We start from the raw sequence: 21,185 nt of genomic DNA, 5'->3' as shown, positions 1-21,185 counted from the left end.
TAGCCACGTTTGTCTTCTCCGGTTGAGGTTGCCTTTTTCTTAGCAAGTGCAGCTATCCATTCTTCTATTGAGAAGTACTCATTTAACTAGATTGTTTGGATCCTAGGTCAGAGAAGAGCTTTGGATACTTTTGTTTTACATTTGGGCGGTGCTCTTTGGATTTTGGGGTATGGCTGGAGTTGTTGTTCATGCTTGCAAAGTGTATTGCCAAGCAGTTTTTGCATTTTCTTTGTTGATTCGATTTCAAGTCAATTTGGGGGATGGTTGCTTGGTTGTTCGTTTTCCAAGTAGTTTTCCCCTTAGATTTTGTGTTTTTCCTCCTAATCTTACGTTGGGCGTCAAAATTCCCACATATGATAAGGTTTTCCTCTGGCCAGTGTTAGTCATGATGGTTTGCATTTCTATTTGTTCTGGTGTGTCCTGGTTTTGATCTGAGGCAACTTATGTAGTGTGTTTGGAAGTGAGTCAGTAATATAAGGTGTTAGCCCCCCTTATGCTTTTCCGTTGGATCTATTTTTAGTATATACCGTTGAGTATCCTGGAATTTTGGGGATGGTCTTAGAGTCCTGAGTATGGTGGGTTTCTTGTAAGCAGATAAAGTCCGGTTTTAGTTGGTCGGTGTTAATTTTTTGGATTAGCTCGGCAAATTTTTAATGATCCCGCGGCAGTTCCACTGCCACAGTATCAAGCATTTACGTTGTGTAGGATACATACTGATTGATGATAATTACTGTTGTTGTGATTTGCGTATGGTTTACTATGATCTAGAGTTTTGGTTGGGAGGGTTTTCCTGTTTTCTTACTTCGTCATATATGATAGCCCCTAGGTATGGCCTATGAGGTACTGAAAAATGGCGCCACACCAATAATGGGTTAAAATAAGGCTAATAACAGAAGCCAAGTTTCCTAACATTATGAAATACTTATTTAATTAAATACAGGAATAAAGGCGTTTGGAGCTATCAGGCAAAATATATTTAAAATTTGTTATTAATAAAAGTTTTATAATAATACAATTTATAAAGTATGCACTATTCTCAAAGCTAACACAAGTACTGAAAAGCGTTCGCGCAGTTCGCGACCGAGTTCTGTGTGTAAGATTGTTAGAGCTGGTATTTTTGGGACTTAAAGGGTCTATGTTAAAGATAAATAATTATAGATGCTTAAAGACTAATTCGATTAATCTATCAATGATTAAAACTGATGCGCAGACGAATAATTGGGTAAGTGATGCTTGGCTGAAAATGAAAACTATGACTATCTTGTCTTTTTTGTTAATAACGCAAAATATTTGAAATAAATCAATTAAGTAATTGATTGCTTTGACAAAGCTTTTTTAATGAGATTGTCAGAATTTGCAATAAAGATCACCACATGACCTGGTGTATGGGGCATTGCCTTAAATTATTTGCCATCCTGATCTTTACATGTAGTCCTTTACACAGACACAACACACACTACACTCACAAATATACAGAAAGAACCACTCACTCACAATCACCGAGGTGATTTCAATTGCCTGTATTTTTGTTGATCTAAAATAAATAACATGTAGGAAATTGGGTACCAAAAGTTGACAAAAGGGTCCACTTTTCCTTCAACTCATTATTTCTGTTATTTGAATTAACTATATTTACTTATTATTAGCAAACTCGGTATCAATGAGCCATCTTAGTTCCTGCAAAATCAGTCAGATTTGATGTTATCCCAGCTATGAGATAAAAACATACAGGTAGTGAAATACATTACCTTAAGTTTATTTTAGATTCGACACAATCACTGCAACGCCGAATAATGGCTGAAATGTTTTAAGATCATTAAAAGTTTGCTGAACAAAATGTTTGATTTGACCAGTTCCACGACGTACACTATGAAAGGTTCAAAATAAATGATGAACAGACTATTACAATATGATTTCAATTTATTAGTTGAAGAGATGACTTAATTTCACATAATTAGAGTTGTCATTTTGTCGTGCTTCGAGCAGTTTTGTTTTACTAGAGAAAATATATAAATGAGTTGCAATTATTAGTGCTAATTCGAAAATTGACCTGTTTATGAAAATAAGATACATGTAAGGTACAGAACACGACGTGTAAATAATTACAAAAAACGTCAAGAATCTAGACGGGTCGGGGGGGGGACTCTTATTTCAGAAACCCAAACCCAATCTGTAATATATTACCCATTTTTAGGGGGTTGAGAGGTTTATGTCTCCCTCAAAAATCTGACCTCTTGATCCATACTTCATAAGCACGTCTGGACTGGAACTTCTTGACCTCTACTGCCTTTATATCGTGCGCACTTCTTGTTTTATCATGTATGCCTTAAGAAGTTTGAGGTGACCTGACCCAGTTTCAAGGACGCTATATAACGACAGGCCAATAGTTCTACATTGTCATTGGTCGTATATTCAACTACTAATCGTTTTATCTTGATTCATGGATAAGTTTTCTTCCAGCGAGGACTCATTAAAATTGGTGCGTTCCCGACTCTTGACCTATGATACTGCTATCTTCCTGGATGCATTTGTAGATATAATCAAAGGGACCGCCTAGGTTCGTTTGTCCTTCTTATCAGATACTCAACAAGGAAGAGCGATACGGGATGGATTAGGGATCGTGTAAGAGAGAGAGAGAGACAGATGATCAGATTAGGGAGGGGAGTGGGCGGGAGTACGTCTAGGTGGATGTGGAGTCTTACCATAGTGTATATCGTGCATGCCCTCAGTTATCCGACACAGTATAGGCTTGACTGCACCGAGTGCGGTGATGTCTCGCACAGTACAGCTTTTATTCGAATTTGGTGGCGACCGTGTGTGTGTGTGTGTGTGTGTGTGTGTGTGCGTAACATACTCAATATGTACTAGTTTGTGCGTTCGCATGATTCGTTGCGCATATCTCCTACTGTACATCTGTTTCCAATTGAATGAGCTGCATCCTTTAGCAGAAAATGACTAGGTTAATAGTAATTTTAAGTGACCTGGGCAGTTATATATATATATATATATATATATATATATATATATATATATATATATATATATATATATATATAACAGTATCAAGTCACTGTTCATTTATGTGTTTAAAATAGCATTATTTAAAATGTTCCAAAAACTTTGTGTTGTTATAAGTAATCATAACTTTATATAAGTAAATAAAATCATGTCTGATAGAGTTAGCTGACCCCGTTATCCTGGTTCTGGAATATTGAAATAGCCAAATGCGCTCGTGGGCGTGGATATTACTTTAAATAACGATCAACGGAGCAGCGGTCAATAGCGTGCCGTCCTCTCAAGTTGAAAGGGTGCAAGTTCTAATCATACCATAGGATGAGCCAGGGTTAGAACCAAAGGGTGTTCTTCGAGTCCCCTTCCCCCAACCACCACCATCACAGTGTTTGTCTAAGCCAGAGTCAGCTTTATTGGATAAGGCGTGCACTATCTTACTTGTGTTATTGTGCAATAAACAAAGAAATCAGTTGATATGTTGTTTTAGAAATAATTAATTCCATGAGCGGGTTGTCATCATCACCAAGAACTAATTATTTACGGACACTTTTTCTTTTGATTTTTCGGCAAATTAGCTATTATTTATATCTTATAATGTTAATTATACCTATATTTATTTTGGAAGTTTGCTAATGATTTCTTGTTCATGACATGAAAGAAAAATAACTTCGGCATAAAGATAATCAAGCGTGTACGGGAATGGGTTCTTTTGCTGTAGATATCAAAAGTACCACATTTTCATTATCACGTTTTCTTCTTCCTCTCTTTTTCTTTGTAGTAGTAGTAGTAGTAGTAGTAGTAACAATACTACTACTACTACTGATACTACTACTAATAATAATAACAATTGTGTATATTGGATAATTACAATATTACAAGCATAAAAATATCTGTACACAAACAAACGGACAGTCACGTATCACTTGAATTAGGACCATCGTTTCATTCATTCGCACATTTATTGTACATTATGCAGACTGTTAGTAAATATAGACGTTTGTATTAGTGCCCTTTTTGAAGAAAGTCCAGGCCCTTTTGAAATTTTCTAAACCCAACACTTGACCTGATCTGGCACTGATAAAGATAATGTTTTTCGAACATGCAACAATATTAACCCGAAACTAGGTCATTGTGACAGCTAAACTGCTAACATAAAAACAAAATATCAAGAATTTATATGACCAAATTAAACTGCTTGTGTCGCCTACTATGAACTATGAAATCAAATATTCACTAACTTTACTTAGATGTATGCAGGATCTTAACTCTCACATGTAAATACTCGGGGAATAAAATGCATATTTAAAAAAGACAGAATGTTTATTAAAGGAAGAGAAGGCCGAGTTTATTAGATTTGAAATATCGGATACGACTCTTTATTGACTGTGGTTATTTCTTTTGAAGCAAAATACTACTTCCCAGTATGCACACTCGTAAATAGAACAGTGTGCCAGACAATGTTCTACTGTCCACGATTACATAAATGAAGAGATGGAAGGATTCACGTACTTATTGCGATCCCATTGCAAACCTATGTATACACCATGGTACTCATTTCATTAACCTTAACATTCCGGTTTATCCTGTATTTGTGAGCACAGATCCACCCTGAATGGAAGCTTCTTTATAGAAAAAACCCTCTGATCCAGGAAAATGTATTGATCTTCATGTGTCTGAAACAAATGCTTTCCGTTCCGCACCAAATTTAGGTGCAAATTTCAATAAGGGTTGGTCGAAAGTCAAGTTTGTTAAAGGAATGAAATTCTAACAATAAAGCAGCGTTCCTATTATTTTCAGTTACATAGGGGATCGTCTATCAAAATATTCTTTTTAGTGAAATTTTAATTTTCATAATCAACCAGTTGTTCGTTTTCCAACCCAGTTATGTACTCGTTTTAACGTTCACCCATTTCTAGACTCGTTCCAATTTGGTCATGCAATTAGCATGGAATGATTGACATTATCAGAATCTTTGTCTGACCGGCACGTACGTTTAAATGAGATCAGTTTGTCTGACATGGATATATTTTTAAGTATTTTTATTTTCACATTTGATTATAAACGATAATTAATTTGTATTAAAGAAAAGATAAATATTCTCCTTATAGATATCAAGCAGGTATGATTAAATCCACTGTTATTTAATGTTCCTTGCCTCTGTGTAAAGCGACTACTCTTTGTCACTACCGAGTGGAGCTAGCAAATTACATATTTTCTATGGGCATGAGATACAACATTCCACTGCTACGTACGAGTCAAAACATCTCTAACGGAATTTGAATAGACAAAGAAAAAAATATCTATCTCTTTTTATACTTCATTGATATTATTTGTATTTACATGTAATATAGTTTCTTAGATAATGTTGCATATCGGTATTGAAATTGTATACTTACGTTAGCAGTCATGAAAATGGGAATGCACTGACCTGCTTTTCTCGACTGCATGGACCACCCATTCATGTTTGTTCATTCTTCATGCAATCAAATTATTATAAACTTTATCAGCGAAAGAAATAACAATCTTTAATTTACATTAATTTCATTTATATTAAACAATTACATAGAGTAGTATTTCCTTTGGACGAAATTTCACTCGCCTCCTGTCTAATACTTTACTAACGTAGGAAAGTTTTTATGTATATTCTATCCGAGTGATTAAAATTGTGTGTCCGTGTGTTAGTGCAATTTAAATTTCTCGTCGCATGAAAGTTATATTGATCCGAGCGCTTCTTGACCAGTTCTAAAAACTATCATCATGTACATTGTCAACATAGATTCCATTTATAGAAGCTTTGGTTGACCAAAAACTTAATGTTTGTGGACGCATCTCAGATCACCACACCGGAAGTCAGTTGTATATGTTACTGACGGACAGAGAATCTTGTATTCATTTCGATTCTCATACTTAAAAATACCGTACGTCACCGTTCACGTAGCCCCTTACAGAAGACATTTTCGAATTTTGATACTGGAGAGAAGTGGCCAGATCAAAGACAAAATATTTATACATACTTGATTTGACGATGCAAACGTGAAGAGCTTAATAAAAGTTGAGGGTTTCTCTTAATTCAGGTCTCGCCATCAATAGGACTTTTAAGCCAAATTTTAATTTAAAAAAAGCATAGTTTAAAATGCAGGAAACATACTCTACTTAGAAGCAAATATAATCTCTATTTCAAAAATCCATTAGCTGTCCTCGAGCTGTTCATTTCTGCTTCATCCCTTAACGAGTTAAATCAACGAGGCCTTATCTCTGATTGAATTTTCTGTTCTTGTTTATTTTTCAGAATGATAAAGCATTTTTCATTAAAACATCAGAGCACCATTCCTCCATTTGTGACTATACAAATAACCCACTGCAATGTATTGATGTTGCCTTGTCACAGGATGAAGCCGGGTTGGGACTGGATTAGGGAAGACACCAAAAGCAACTATTATTATTGACATTCTTTTCTAAACATTTGTTTCCAAATTGCTGAAATAAATTACTGTTTATTATTTACCTGTCATTATTGCCACGACCTAGACACCACGTTCTTCTATTAATGTTCAAAATAAAAGCATACTCTATTCTTATAAAGAGATGATCTGCCAATAAGTATTTTTTGTCAGGAACAGGTCCTCCTCCCATTTATAAATTTAGTACACAATTAAACTACAATGTGTGCACTAAACTTGCATTCTGTAGCAAGCTGTTTTATATGCGGGAAAACTTGGAGGTGGATTTACCATCAAAATATTGTCACATCTTTGTTATCAAAACCTTGAATACATTAATGCCCTAATTCTAAGAGAGAGTGAAACAATAATTTTCTGAACCTGTCTTAAAAAAATCACTCTGCTAAGCTCTATATGAAAAGTAGCATAAAAAACCACAATGACGTATTCATTGCGCTTTACAGCTTTTCACCTCAGTCAAAGAGGCTCAGGTTGTGGTCATACCAATTTGAGGTAGAGTTTGAGATTGAGTTATCACTCTCAGCCAATCAGAAACGAACTTTGAAAAGTAACGCTTTTTTCTGATTGGTCGAGAGCAAATCACAAGTGCAAACTCAAGATTGTCAATTTTCATTGCTACAAGTCATCAATTAATGGCGAAATGTGCTGACCTACTTGCCAACATTCTAAATCAGTACAAAACGTTCTTTGAATAATTAGCTAAACACACACGCGCACAGGAGTTTGTATAACATCAATATTTTTAAAAATAATATTGCTCTACTATATCATTTTGTTCATTACTAATTACTAAATGATTCTGAGACAGAGAAACGTGACAAATAGTATCAGTCCGCTTTGGTTTCCTTGCTTGTAAATAGCCACTGGATCGCTTTCCGTAAAGCAAATAATTTACATTGCGCATTCAGATTTTATGATATTTTTTATGGATCTCGGACAAGTTTTGAATATTAATCGTCATCTTTACTTCGTTATCTCATAGGGAGGATTCTTGCTATTCCTTTACTTCGTTATCTCGTAGTGACATTACATTCTGTTCTGTTATTAATCAAGATATTTCCCAGTATCGTTTTACACAAAGAATTTTTATGATAAAAAGTATATCGTCAGCTTTTAAAAAGATCATTAGGCTTCGTATATTGGACGGAACAGTATGGAGCTACTATGATTCCAGCATTTCATTTTTAAATAAAATGCTGTAAAATGAGATTATCGTAATCTGTTCTATTTTCACTTATTACTTGGGAAAACTTCTCAAAATAAGAATAGGCATTAGTAGAAATATTACCATTCAACTTTTCTATAAAAGAACTATCTACGATGAGATTCGTTAACCGCACAGTCTAAAAGAGAATCTTCATTCTTTTATTTTAATCAGTAAAAGTGAGTGAAAACATGGACTGAGTTTGTTACGTCATATTATGCCTGACGTTGTCTGAAGTTTATTTCAATTTTGCAAAACTACAAAAAGCTTGATACATATTGTAGCATGAACACGTACATTGAATGAGGAATTTCGTTATATATATTTTCTGATGAATTACAACAAGTTGTTTTACGAATAAGCCAGTTTTACACCATAGTTCAGTCTAACCACCGTTCTGGAGCTTAACAATGAGTGTCGCGATAGGCGAGACAGTTTGGGATAAATGTGTTCACATAATCTTGGACTCCAATATCGATCGTTTCACATTTACCCTTTATGTTTATTGCGCTTGTGGTGCAGCCAAGGAATCGCTTCAACCAAACCAAATCGCAATTGCAGTCAATTGTGTTGTTGCTCAGATCCAGAGTTTGAAGGCTACTGAGGTGCTCAATGGCTTGGGAAATGACTGTAAGTCTAGTCGAGGACAGGTCCATTGATTCCAGACTATATAAGCCTCTGAAGGACATGTTTGACACATATTCCAGAGGATTTCCGGCAAGCGACAAGGTTTTGAGGTTGGTCATGTTTTGTACATCATTCTGTTCGATACTTGTAATTCTGTTATAAGACAGGTCCAGTGTCTGAAGGCCCGAGATGTTGGAAATGGCGCCAGGAACCCTACTCAAATCACATGATCTGAGGCTCAGAAAGGTAACATTCCTCTGTTGTAAGAGTGAGATTGAGTCGTCGCTGACAAACTTCAATGTATTCTCATCAAGGGTTAGTTCTTTTAAATTGATCAGACTTTTGATCACCTCTGGGAAAACGGTCAATGTATCGTTTTTCAGGGATAATATTCTAAGTGTCTTACTCACCCCTTGGAATGGTTGCTCAATTAAGCCAGAATTACTGAATTCTCGAAGATTGTCCATGTGAAGTTCATCCAGGTTTCTTAACGACGCAATTCCCAACGGTACCGTGTATGTGGTTACTTTATTGAAGGTCAGATTCCTGAGAGTTACCTCGAAGCCACGAAAGGCCTCCGCTGGAAGGAATACCAGGAAACCTCCCTCTACGTCCAAATTCACCAGCTGTTGAAGATGGCGAATACTTGCAGGCCATTCCGTGAGGTTATGAGTAGCATCGTCACCAAAGATGAAAGTGGTAAGACTGGCACCAATAGATCGCATGACGTGGTCGGTGTAATCTCTTGCACGAAAGGCGTTACCAGAGACATCAAGGTATTGTAACTTGTGGAGATGAAGAAGAGCGTTTGGAAGAGATTTAATGCCTTCACCAAGATGATTATCTCTTAAATCGAGCGTAGTTAGATATTGTTCTATTCCTCCAAAGGCATTATCATCGATGTGGCCGAGATTGCAGTTGTTCAAGCGTATGGTATGGACAGTTATATTTTCGAACATTCTGGCTTGAATTTGATTCAGGGCGTTGCCTCCCAAGTTCAGGACATCGTAGCGATCATCTGGGTCTATCAGTCTGGGCACTTTACTGAAATGCTTGTAGCTGCAGTCAATTACCACTGAAATGGATTATGCGAGAGAGGTTCATTTTTTAGTAAGAATGAGGTCATAAATCTGGATATAAAATATTTTGAAAGTTAGGATAGTTGGCAACAAAAAATCAAAGAAATTCTGATACTTTTTTAGGAATGTGATTTGGCAGTACTATGATCTTAAACACGTTTTAACTTGATCAATCGTTGCGTATAAACTATATATATATATATATATATATATATATATATATATATATATATATATATATATATATATATATATAATACATCAGCAATTTCAAGACTACTACATATCAGCACATTCAATATTGGAAGTAGGTTGGTTACATTCGAAATATTTGGACATGTCATATAACATTTAGGATTATTTGGGATCTAGTTCGCAATATTGCTAATTCGTCTTAATCTTTCGCTTTTTAACTTAGAGAAATAACCGTTTTATTACTGTTAATAGAGTTGATAGTTTCGCTTCTTTTTGTTACTTTTTTCAAGACCAACGAGTTGTTAAATGTTCCTTGTTGAAGAATAATCAAGGTTCTGAAGGTTTTTTTTTTAGTATAAAAGACCTGCCTTTTTCAATTTGAATTGATTTGTACATATGTAAGCAATGTTAAGTATATTTTGCCTTCACTTATTACCAAACCATTTTTTTTGTTCGTTACGCAGGACAACACTATATCACAAAGAATTGTGCAGATGAAAAAGTATTTATTCTTATCAGATATACGTATTACCAAACTAAATTATGTGTGAGGATAAATGGTAAAGCAAGTAAAATTAGGGCACGTTTTCTGTGGACTTCTCAATGGGTCTTTTGCTCATCATGGAATCCACTAAACAATGTCATACCGAATTTTGAGTGAATCGAATAACCGTCTATTCGCATGTAAGTCAGATTTTACTGCAAAGAACAGAGACCCTGACGTACCGTCGCATAATGATACTGCAAATCAAGGTCTATTTTGTTTGATCTACTCATTAGGTTTAAACAATTGCACAGACCAGTCGCATAATACTAAGCCAAATATGTGTATTTGTAGTTGGATTAGAGTATATAAGGTATAAAAAAAACCTCACTTAAGATCGATTATTCAAAAAGTACAACAGACAATTACAAACAAATAAATTCAAACCTGGAGATACAATATTTATAGTTTGAGTAAAAGTTTTTATATGTACATTTTAAAAAACAATTATCAATCAAATATACATGTTTCATTGCTACAACACTTACAGTATAGCTATGCCATTCCATATGTATATACTGGTACCCACATAATACCGTTGTTTCTTTGACACGGAGGCAGCTATTAGAAAGCGTTTATCGTCTAACAAGGACAATCTAGGTGACGGTTGTCATTATCATTTTAGTTTTCCTTTTTTGCACACACAAGAAAAATGCTCCATTTCTAGGATGTACATTAAAGTCGTATTTCTATAAAATCTAATGATCTTATAACTCTGAGAATCGTGATATACTTACTAAAATATAAATATTCGGAGAACAACTATACAGCACTTCTACAAAAATAACTGATTATCTTCGTTTGCTTAATGAATATACATAACATAAATTGATTTCTGTTCTCTTACCACAATTCCCATCATTTGTAAAATTACTTTACGTTTGTACCATACATGCAATCTTACCACAGTTCCCATCATTTGTGAAATTAGTTTACTTTTGTACCATACATATTATTTTCTCTTACCACAGTTCCCATCAATTGTCAAATTACTTTGCGTTTGTACCATACATGCAGTCTTACCAAAGTTCCCATGCTTTGCAAAATTACATTACATTTGTACCATACATGTTATGTTATCTCACCACGCTATCCATCCTTTCGTAAAATTACATTACATTTGTACCATGTATGCTATGTTATCTCACCACGCTATCCATCCTTTTGTAAAATTACATTACATTTGTACCATACATGTTATGTTATCTTGCCACGCTATCCATCCTTTAGTAAAATTACATTACATTTGTAACAAACTGGCTTACAGCAATTATCTGCATTTTAAATGTTTTATATGATGTGTATTTATGGTTTTATGTTGTTCATTATTTAGATTAATTTGAATTAACAATCAAATATTTCTTATAACTCTGCGCAACGATACGTCATTTCTGTAAACATTGGATCACGTGGTTTTATTTTGTCAAAAATCCATTTTGTATCAAGAAAGAACGATCGTACTTTAACTGCGTAAAGTGATATTCATAAAATGTACAAAAATATCCCACATTTCGACTCGAAATGCATATGAAAATGTGATTTCTAAATGTCGAGATGAAGACCCACTCCATGACCTTCTTGAAGCTGTAACCCAAAAAATCCTATTTACTATGTATCTGTTAGAATCATACAAACAAATACATTTTTATAAAAGATGGAAATGTATACCTTAAAAGATTTCTGCATCTTAATCCAAGTTTCCTATTTTGCAAGAAATTGTCCCGTACAAAATCGTCTGGTACCCAACATGTCAGCTTGCCGCTAAAACGGGATTCTCACGAAACTTCTCGGCGTATAGTCTGTTTCTATATTCTTTAGTGAATTTTTTTCCCATAAACAAGACGTTATAAACACGTTACATCCTATTGGTTATTGTTTCTTTTCCACATAATAGCTTTTTTATATAAAATGGTGAGTTTTACTAATTTTTTACAAGATCGGTTTAGTTTGCCATTTATTGGCGTTGTTACGTTGAATTTTGTAAAACTAGCTATAAACCTTACCTAATTATTCGACTGAAATGCTGACAGAAACAGCCCAAGGTAATGTATTTCATTTCTATAGCCCGATGGATAAACATTACATCTTTTCAAAGCTGTGCGCAGTTGACCGACATATCGCAAGTCATGAAAACACAGGGATGGTATCCCGTGTGTCCAAAATTAATGTTATTTTGAACAGAATATTCTGGTGACCATTGACTCTTTTCCAATGGTAAGCATTGCAGTATTTTATTTTCGTCAATCGGTCGAATTCGGTATGCGCGTTTTTCTTCAATAAATAAATAAATAAATAAATAAATAAATAAATATATATATATATATATATATATATATATATATATATATATATATATATATATATATATATATATATATATATATATTGATAATGAGACGACAGATTTATTATAGTTTCATTCAGCCAAACTGTGGTGTGACCTTGAGGTGATCTATGCAAATCTGGATGAAGGCGGAATAATTGAATGTTACCAATAGGTGTCGCACTTTCTTCAGTCTCAAGAATATGTAATCTATACCGTAATGTCCATTAACAGTATTTGTGCATTAGTGACAAATATACAGATATTTATATTTCACTGTCAAGATTGTAGAATGTAGAATTATGTGCTAAATTGTTAGGCATGAAATATGATAATTTCAAAGTAACTGTAAAGAAACACAGACTTTTATTACAGAAAAGTACTCTGTGTGATTATTCCAAAAACAAACAAAATATAAAATTATTAATTTATGTTATCTATGTATATAGTACAAACGCCGACTAACCGGTCAACAAATCGGCGACTTTACAATTGGAAAGATCTAGATCCGTTTTAAATTTGGGACTTGCAGCCACACGTCCTTTGTAGTTTTGACATAATTATTAAACTTGTCTGTATTCGATATTGATCAAAATAAATTCGTTGCGTAACTAAATAAATAAATAACTGTTAGTACCAGTTTTATAAGTGTTTAGTAAGACTCGGCTAGGATTCGAACCCGTTAGCTCCCGCATCCAAGGCGGATGCTCTAACCACTAGGCCACTGGAGCGGTAATAAATAAATAAATAACTAAATAATAAATGAATAAATAAATCTTTTGAGCAGCAGCACATAAAGATTGTATCAAGCATAAATTGTAATTCATGTTAAAAACACAACGGGAAAAAAGTCAAAATGTACAAAATAGCACTCGACTATGTGCTATGTATGTATGTATGTATGTATGTATGTATGTATGTATGTATCAGTGTATGTCCTTACCTCCTTTACAAACACATGGCGGTGGAGGCCCATAGCACCTGTCATCTTCCACGGTGTGACTGAATCCGAACAGAACAGTAACCTTGAAATATATATATATATATATATATATATATATATATATATATATATATATATATATATATATATATATGAAGGACACGCAACTAGCAGAGGTACATTCAGCTATTTATGTAATTTCAAGAAAACGTCATAACAGATACGGGATTCTATTCATTCTTGTGGAAGTGTATACTAATTTGCCTTGTTGTATGTGACTAAGTTCTTTTTTTTTCCTGAAATTGTGTGCAAACAAGGCGAAAATGACAATGAAGTTGTTTCAGATAGCATCACAAACGATAACTACTTCTGCATTTAAAATGTATTTATTGAAACATCTTGATAATGTACATATAAAGAAACTATCTTTTTGCAACAGGCTTAAACGATTTTATGCGGTTTTTTTCTTCCCAAGATTCAGAGATGTAAAGCATGCCATTAACTGTCGAAAGTTGAAGAATTATGTAATGCGATCTTTCAGCACCCTCAAAGAATGGCCAGCTTATTAGTGCGTTGGATGAATATCACTTATATAATCGCATGCTGACGTCGTCTGTGTTGTAATGTGTAATTATATACTTTTTTTTACCGCATAATGAATACGAGGCCAACAAGACAAATATAGCATTTTATAAACCTAGATAAAAGATTCAAAGCAACTAACTAAAATAGCAGTTTTGACCGGAAATCAGCTTTGACGTTGGAACCTGCGCACGGCTGCCAGGATAAAAGATTTATCAACATGGCAGCAGTTTTAACACTGATTACGTATTAAATAGCAAACAATAATTAAAGCTTGTGGAAAAGAAACTCTCTTTATCTATTAGTGAAGGCATTTAGATTTCTTTATACAGTACCTGATGCCATTCGCAATGCCCTTTGAAAGCAACTAGTGTAATTTCACACTGTGCTTACAATATGAACTCACTACTCCAGTTACATCATATAAAGCCATAAAGATGTCAGCATTAATATGATTCATTCAGTGAATGATGTACGACGGGTAGGTTAATTCATTGGAGTAAAAGTATCAAATTAAACGTTGAAGTTGTACCATTATTTTCCATTTTATATTTCGATGACGGTTGTCCAAAATACCGGGGTTACTTTTGTTTGTGTACAGTATATCCTAAATAGTTCATTCATAACATTTTTGTTTGTGTAAAGTATATCCTAAATAGGTCATTCATAACATTTTTGTTTGGGTAAAGTATATCCTAAATAGTTCATTCATAACATTTTTGTTTGTGTAAAGTATATCCTAAATAGTTCATTCATAACATTTTTGTTTGTGTAAAGTATATCCTAAATAGTTCATTCATAACATTTTTGTTTGTGTAAAGTATATCCTAAATAGTTCATTCATAACATTTTTGTTTGTGTAAAGTATATCCTAAATAGTTCATTCATAACATTTTTGTTTGTGTAAAGTATATCCTAAATAGTTCATTCATAACATTTTTGTTTGTGTAAAGTATATCCTAAATAGTTCATTCATAATATTTTTGTTTGTGTAAAGTATATCCTAAATAGTTCATTCATAACATTTTTGTTTGTGTAAAGTATATCCTAAATAGTTCATTCATAACATTTTTGTTTGGGTAAAGCATATCCTAAATATTTCATTCATAACATTTTTGTTTGTGTAAAGTATATCCTAAATAGTTCATTCATAACATTTTTGTTTGTGTAAAGTATATCCTAAATAGTTCATTCATAACATTTTTGTTTGTGCAAAGTATGTCCTAAATAGTTCATTCATAACATTTTTGTTTGGGTAAAGTATATCCTAAATAGTTCATTCATAACATTTTTCTTTGTGTAAAGTATATCCTAAATAGTTCATTCATAACATGTTTGTTTGTGTAAAGTATATCCTAAATAGGTCATTCATAACATGTTTGTTTGTGTAAAGTATATCCTAAATAGGTCATTCATGACATGTTTGTTTGTGTAAAGTATATCCTAAATAGGTCATTCATAACGTGATGCACCTCTGCGAACATAACATTTCAGTACACCATATAAAGAAAATAACTTTGATATACCACACAGATACAAATGAGAAGAATACAATTGTTTTTATAGGGAATTAAACGAGGGTTTTGTGATTACAAGCTAACATGATTTACAAATGAAAGTACTAACATAATACATAGCTGTAAGAAGCAAATGTTTGCCTGCTTTATCAAATTGTACTATATATTGTACTATATATTATACTATATAGCAAATTGTACTATATATTGTACTATATATTGTACTATATATCTGAGTTCAGTGTATGGGATAGAAGAGTCCATCTACAACTAAGCTGTCAAATTGCCTGAATCTTAAAATAAAAACAAATAAAATTGCAAAAAAACCTTTATTGAATTCATTCAGGTTTTATTGTCCAAAATGCAAATGTGAAATTTCATTAACGACCTATGACTGTATTATATTTCCTTAAGAAGATACATAAGTGATTACTAAATAAAAAGTTTACTCAAACAAAAATAGTACAATATATAACGTTTATATTTCTACATTTATTTTTTAAACAGTCATAAACTATTGGCAGAGCATATGATAGAATGCTGAAAACGTTATGCGTCATTGTTTTTCTGCGAAATTTAACAAACTTTTCATATATTTTATAAATGTTAGGTATGGACTTGACCCCATTAGGAATAATTTGACTTTTCAGTACAATGTAAAACATGACACTTAAATATGTCCGACTTGTGTTTTGCAGTCCTTGCTTTAGCTCAATGTAATGCTAGTATATTTCGAGAACTCTTTAAATCTTCATTATATATTTTAAGTTTTGATTCAAGATTATATGAATTCACAATTACAACCTTATATTGGTGAATATTTTTTATTCCATAAAAAATGGAAGTGGTAAACAAATTATCGCCAAATCTATATAAGGCGATCCTAGGAGGGATTAAAAGTCGCCTTTGTTTTCAATCTTGATATCAAAGTGTACATAATATATCATGACACAAATATTCATTTCCCACTAAAAAGAGGCAGAGTGGTCAACGGCTTTCCCCTCTACAGATCACTACACCTCACCTCTGGCCATGTTGGTTTGAGTCTCATCTCGGCAAACATAAGTGTGTGAGAAAATGTGTTAAGAGTTTCCCGTGGGTAGGCGGATTTTATAGCTTTTTTACTTGCGTTTTTCTTGCACCAGATATACTGGCCGTCCTATACAGCCTATTATTAGCTGAAAAATGGCGCCAAAACCTTAAATGTTTTGAAAATAACGACTAAAACTAGAGCAAGGTTTCTTACAAGTATTAAAATATTATCCAAATAAAATTAAAAAAAACCATTTTTGGTGCTATCAGGAGAAAAGTTACAAATTAGGTATTAATTGAGATAAAGATGTATTATATATATATATATATATATATATATATATATATATATATATATATATATATATATATATATATATATATATATGTGTGTGTGTGTGTGTGTGCGTGTGTGTGTGTGTGTGTGTGTGTGTGTGTGTGTGTGTGTGTGTTAGTCTCAGAGCTAACGCGAGTGCTTCTTCACAGGCCACGACCAAGTTCAGTGTGTAACATTATTAGAGCTATCGAAAATGTACGGTGAGATGATATTACATTGCCCTTTCAACGATATGTTAACTAGTTGCTTGATTAGGTCGTGATTCTGACCTTGAAGTGATAATTCGCTCCCATCAAAATTAAAAAGGATTATTGTTTTCTTTAATTTTTCATAAATATCATACAATTTTGTTTTATCTGTTTAATCTTTGTTTTTTTTTTTATTTTTCAGAATAGACATACAATCCATTTATTTAACCACTATTGAACCAAATTTTCACACTAAGGAAGGTAAGAAGAGATACTCGTTAAGGTAAGGGGATTAAATATGATTAACGTGCTATAATTTGTTTGTGATATAAAGGTATTCGGGAATTTTTGCCTTTACTAAACGATAATGGTTTATGGCAAATACTGGTTTCTGAACAAATATTTTGGAACATTTGGAGGTATGCTGCTATTAAAATTAGAAAAACCGAACTGAACGAAATCTCTAAAGCAATTAAAAATATATTCTGGCATGATGTTATGCATGCTTGATTACAATGGAAAAATGAACCATCGTTTGTACTGGGATACTTGTCTCAAGATATTCCTAATTTTGGTAACTACATATAATGTTAAATCATAGACACGGGGGAGAACAAACGGTGTTGTACTTATTAAACACCTTTTGATACACAATGATCTATCTCCATTAAGTTGTAATGAAATAGAGCAAGGAAATCTAAATATTATATTTATACAGTACTTTGTTCTTATCTCAAATATATCAGTGAAGAGGAAAAATAAAATTATGTTTTTTTCGAAACTGGAAACAGTTTCCATGTATTACTCGACAAAACGTCGCTCCTTAGGGTAAGAACAAAGAATATTTATTTATAAAATAAGAACCCAGATACAAAAGCCAAATGGTAAAAATGAAACTTGGTCTAGGCAGCTAGGTTGTGAAACTGGAACAAATGAATGTATCAACTCCTATGATTTGGCAAATCTGTGTAAATATGACACGTTACTGATTAGCTGTAAAGTTAGACTTTTACATATAAATATTGTCAAAATTCAGTTCTTGAAAAAAAATTAATTTAAGTGATAAAAATAAATGCACCTTCGATAACGAAGGAATAAAACAAATTGAGAAATTGTTCTGTGACTGTTCAGTTACTGAACACTTTTTGGAAATTATTTGTGCAATGGATTCCAACGTACGATCCAAATTTAAAATTAAACAAAAAGATGTCTTTATAGGAAAAAACCTTTGATGATATTATCAACTTCATTATTTTGCTTGTATAGATATTATATGCAGATCGCTTTGTGCATCGAAAATCTCAGATCTCATAAACATAAAAATTGTTTTTTTATCATACAAAAGGCTGGGAAAATATATCCCCAAAGCGAATAACAGAAGTGATGATGTTAAGACAAAGTGGACCCTTTTCTAAATGTTTGGTTTGAACTCTTAGGTTTTCTATACTTTCAAATGAAACAAACAGTCAATTTAAAACACCTTGTGGTTTGTCAATGTGTGGTTCTTTGTGTACAATATTTTTGGATGCATGTGTTGGTATATGCATGTGTTTATATTGTGTCTGAGTAAGAGAACATATGTAAATATTTCAAAATGAAAAGTAAGTTTACGGTAATTCCCCATACACCTGGTCAGGTGGTGATATAGGAGGACACGTCAAATCCTGAAAACTTGTGTTCAATAAAACAATCAACAAAGAAGTAAAAGTATCAAAGGATTCTCAGCGTACACGGTGCTTTTTAACAAAATGGCATATAATTGCAAAGAAGCATATTTATTGGTTTTTGAAATACATGGATTATTACCTCATGAAACATGTAAGCAAAGTGGCTTTAAAAAACCACGCTGTTTCACTCCAAGTCAGCAGGACAGGTCTTATATCATCTTTTCATTAAATTATCATATCTTTGTAGACAAATGGAAGTTTTTGATGTTTTTATTATCAATGCACCTGATACGAATATCATCTATCATTTTGAAGAATAAAGTACATTTAATGATCACAAAAATGTTTTGACTTCAGCCGAACATGCTTCAATTCACTGGTTATTTTGAATTGACTGAGCCGAAGGAACCGTTAGCAATGTGTTTGCATGTTTGGATTTTTAATGTAGCTTTAACAACTATAGTCATATCGCTACGATGTTTGCAGTGCGGCAGTCTATACTGATGTCTAGCACTGGGGTATCATGCCGCAGATAGGTAGAATCATGTCCCACCAACTCACATTATCCGGACACGAGGCCGGCCAGTCCTAACATTAACCTCTGAGCCACTAGTACAATTTTTGTAAATCTTTGGCATGACTTGGCTGGCGTTCGAACCCACAGCCTCCCGCATTCGAGGCGGAAGCACAAACCACTTAGGCCATTGGAGGGGTCGAACGGTTACTAGTTATTTTTAATGTTCATCTTCAAGACAGTGCATTGAAATGACAATCGTAGTAAAGGATTTTTAACCATCTTAGTAATTTTGGGACTGAACAATGTTTTTATTAAACATAAATAAACCCAGATGCTTTAGACATAACAATAGATAAAGACTAATTCAATTAACCTACCAATAAGCAGTCAATGGACAATTTTTTAAAATATAATTTTATTGATGCGCATGCGAATAAGTGTACAAATAATGCATGGTTCATAAATCAGAACTCATTAATTTCGGTTTTGTAAATAATGCAAAATTTGCTTTAATACGTTATTGAAGTAATTAATTGGTTTTATTAAACCTACTTACCAGTACGAAACTCCGTATTAAATGAGTCATCTTGTTTCCTGTAAAATCAGTTAGATTGCATGTTATCACAGATATTACATAAATTCATTATGGCATACATTGCATGTTATCACAGATATTACATAAATTCATTATGGCATACATTGCATGTTATCACAGATATTACATAAATTCATTATGGCATACATGAAGTGAAATTAATTGTTTTTAAGTTATTGTAGATTTGACATATTTGCATATAACATTATCTGCATCGTCGCTTAATAGTTGAAATGTGTTAACATCTCATCAAACGTTTGGGGAACAAACATTTTGGCTTGTCAGTTTCCATGAACTACAATACGAAAAGTTCAAAATTAAAAAAAGTGAACATATTATGTAAAGCCTGATTGAAACTGAGAGGTACAATTTGAATAGAAGACAGACAGTTTTATACAATTATAATTGTCAATTTGTCATTCATCGAGCATTTTTTGTATTGCTAGAGGGAGAACACTAGCGAATTGTAATAACTGATATTAAAGGGATATAAATTAGTTGTAACAATGTATTTTAATAGAAAAGACCTCTAAGTAGTTGTAACAATTTATATTAAAGGAACATCAATGGGTTGTAATAATTTGAACACTAAGTAGTTCTAATAATTCTTATTAAAGTAATATCACTGGGTCGTAATAATTCGCATTTTAGTTCTAAATTGTGATATATAGAAGAATAATATGCATTTAAAGTATATTATTATGTCTTGCAATTTGTAGTTTACACGCTTGTAATTAAACGATTACGTCAATAATAAAGCACGTGCAAATTTTGGTTTAGAAAATCAAACGAGATCTATAATATATCAATTAGGATTACAAGAATTAATCAAAATTTTAACGACGACAATGATGTTGATACTACTACTACTACTACTATTACTACTACTACTACTACTACTACTAATAATAATAATAATATGATGATGATGATGATAGCGACGACAACAACGACGACAAGAAAGGCAAATCACCAACATTATGGTAATTAAAACAGCAAGTACATGTTCAACTTTTAAAAAAAAAAATGTATGAAAAAAAAAAAAGCACGAACGCTGTAAACGGCGTAATCTGCGAAACATATGAAATACTTACCCCCAAACTCTCGTATACTCTGAGAATGACCCGCAATCGACACTTAGGCAGTATTGATTGAACTTGCACGGAACGTCGTTGACTTATTACCCGGTAGAATTTATTTGCCCGGTAACAAGACAGAGTATCAGCCAACCCATTGGCCTCGACAACTTCAGAATGCAAAATCAGCGTAGATAATATTTCAGATGCATAAAGAAGGTCAATAGGTTCAAGTGGCGTTAAATGATAACAGAAATAACTGATTACAAGATCTCACGCAAGCTTT

At 33.1% G+C, this 21,185-nt stretch overlaps 1 protein-coding gene across 1 annotated transcript; it reads right to left on the bottom strand.

Annotated features, from left to right (window-relative positions):
• Window positions 1-7,874: 7,874 nt before the first annotated feature.
• Window positions 7,875-21,070, bottom strand: LOC149798713 (uncharacterized). The gene is made up of 4 exons (XM_089956971.1): window positions 20,918-21,070; window positions 19,785-19,822; window positions 13,389-13,470; window positions 7,875-9,379 (listed from the first exon to the last, which is right to left on the bottom strand). The coding sequence occupies exons 2-4, from the start codon at window positions 19,812-19,814 to the stop codon at window positions 8,082-8,084; spliced, it is 1,410 nt and encodes a 469-aa protein (XP_089813097.1). The 5' UTR covers window positions 19,815-19,822; window positions 20,918-21,070; the 3' UTR covers window positions 7,875-8,081.
• Window positions 21,071-21,185: the final 115 nt, after the last annotated feature.

This window comes from Sinohyriopsis cumingii, chromosome 5, assembly GCF_028554795.1.
Source record: "Sinohyriopsis cumingii isolate HCF-2022 chromosome 5, ASM2855479v2, whole genome shotgun sequence".
Lineage (NCBI taxonomy): Eukaryota > Metazoa > Mollusca > Bivalvia > Unionida > Unionidae > Sinohyriopsis > Sinohyriopsis cumingii.
Note: the sequence above shows the minus strand (reverse complement) of the source record. Positions and strands in the feature narration are given on the sequence as shown.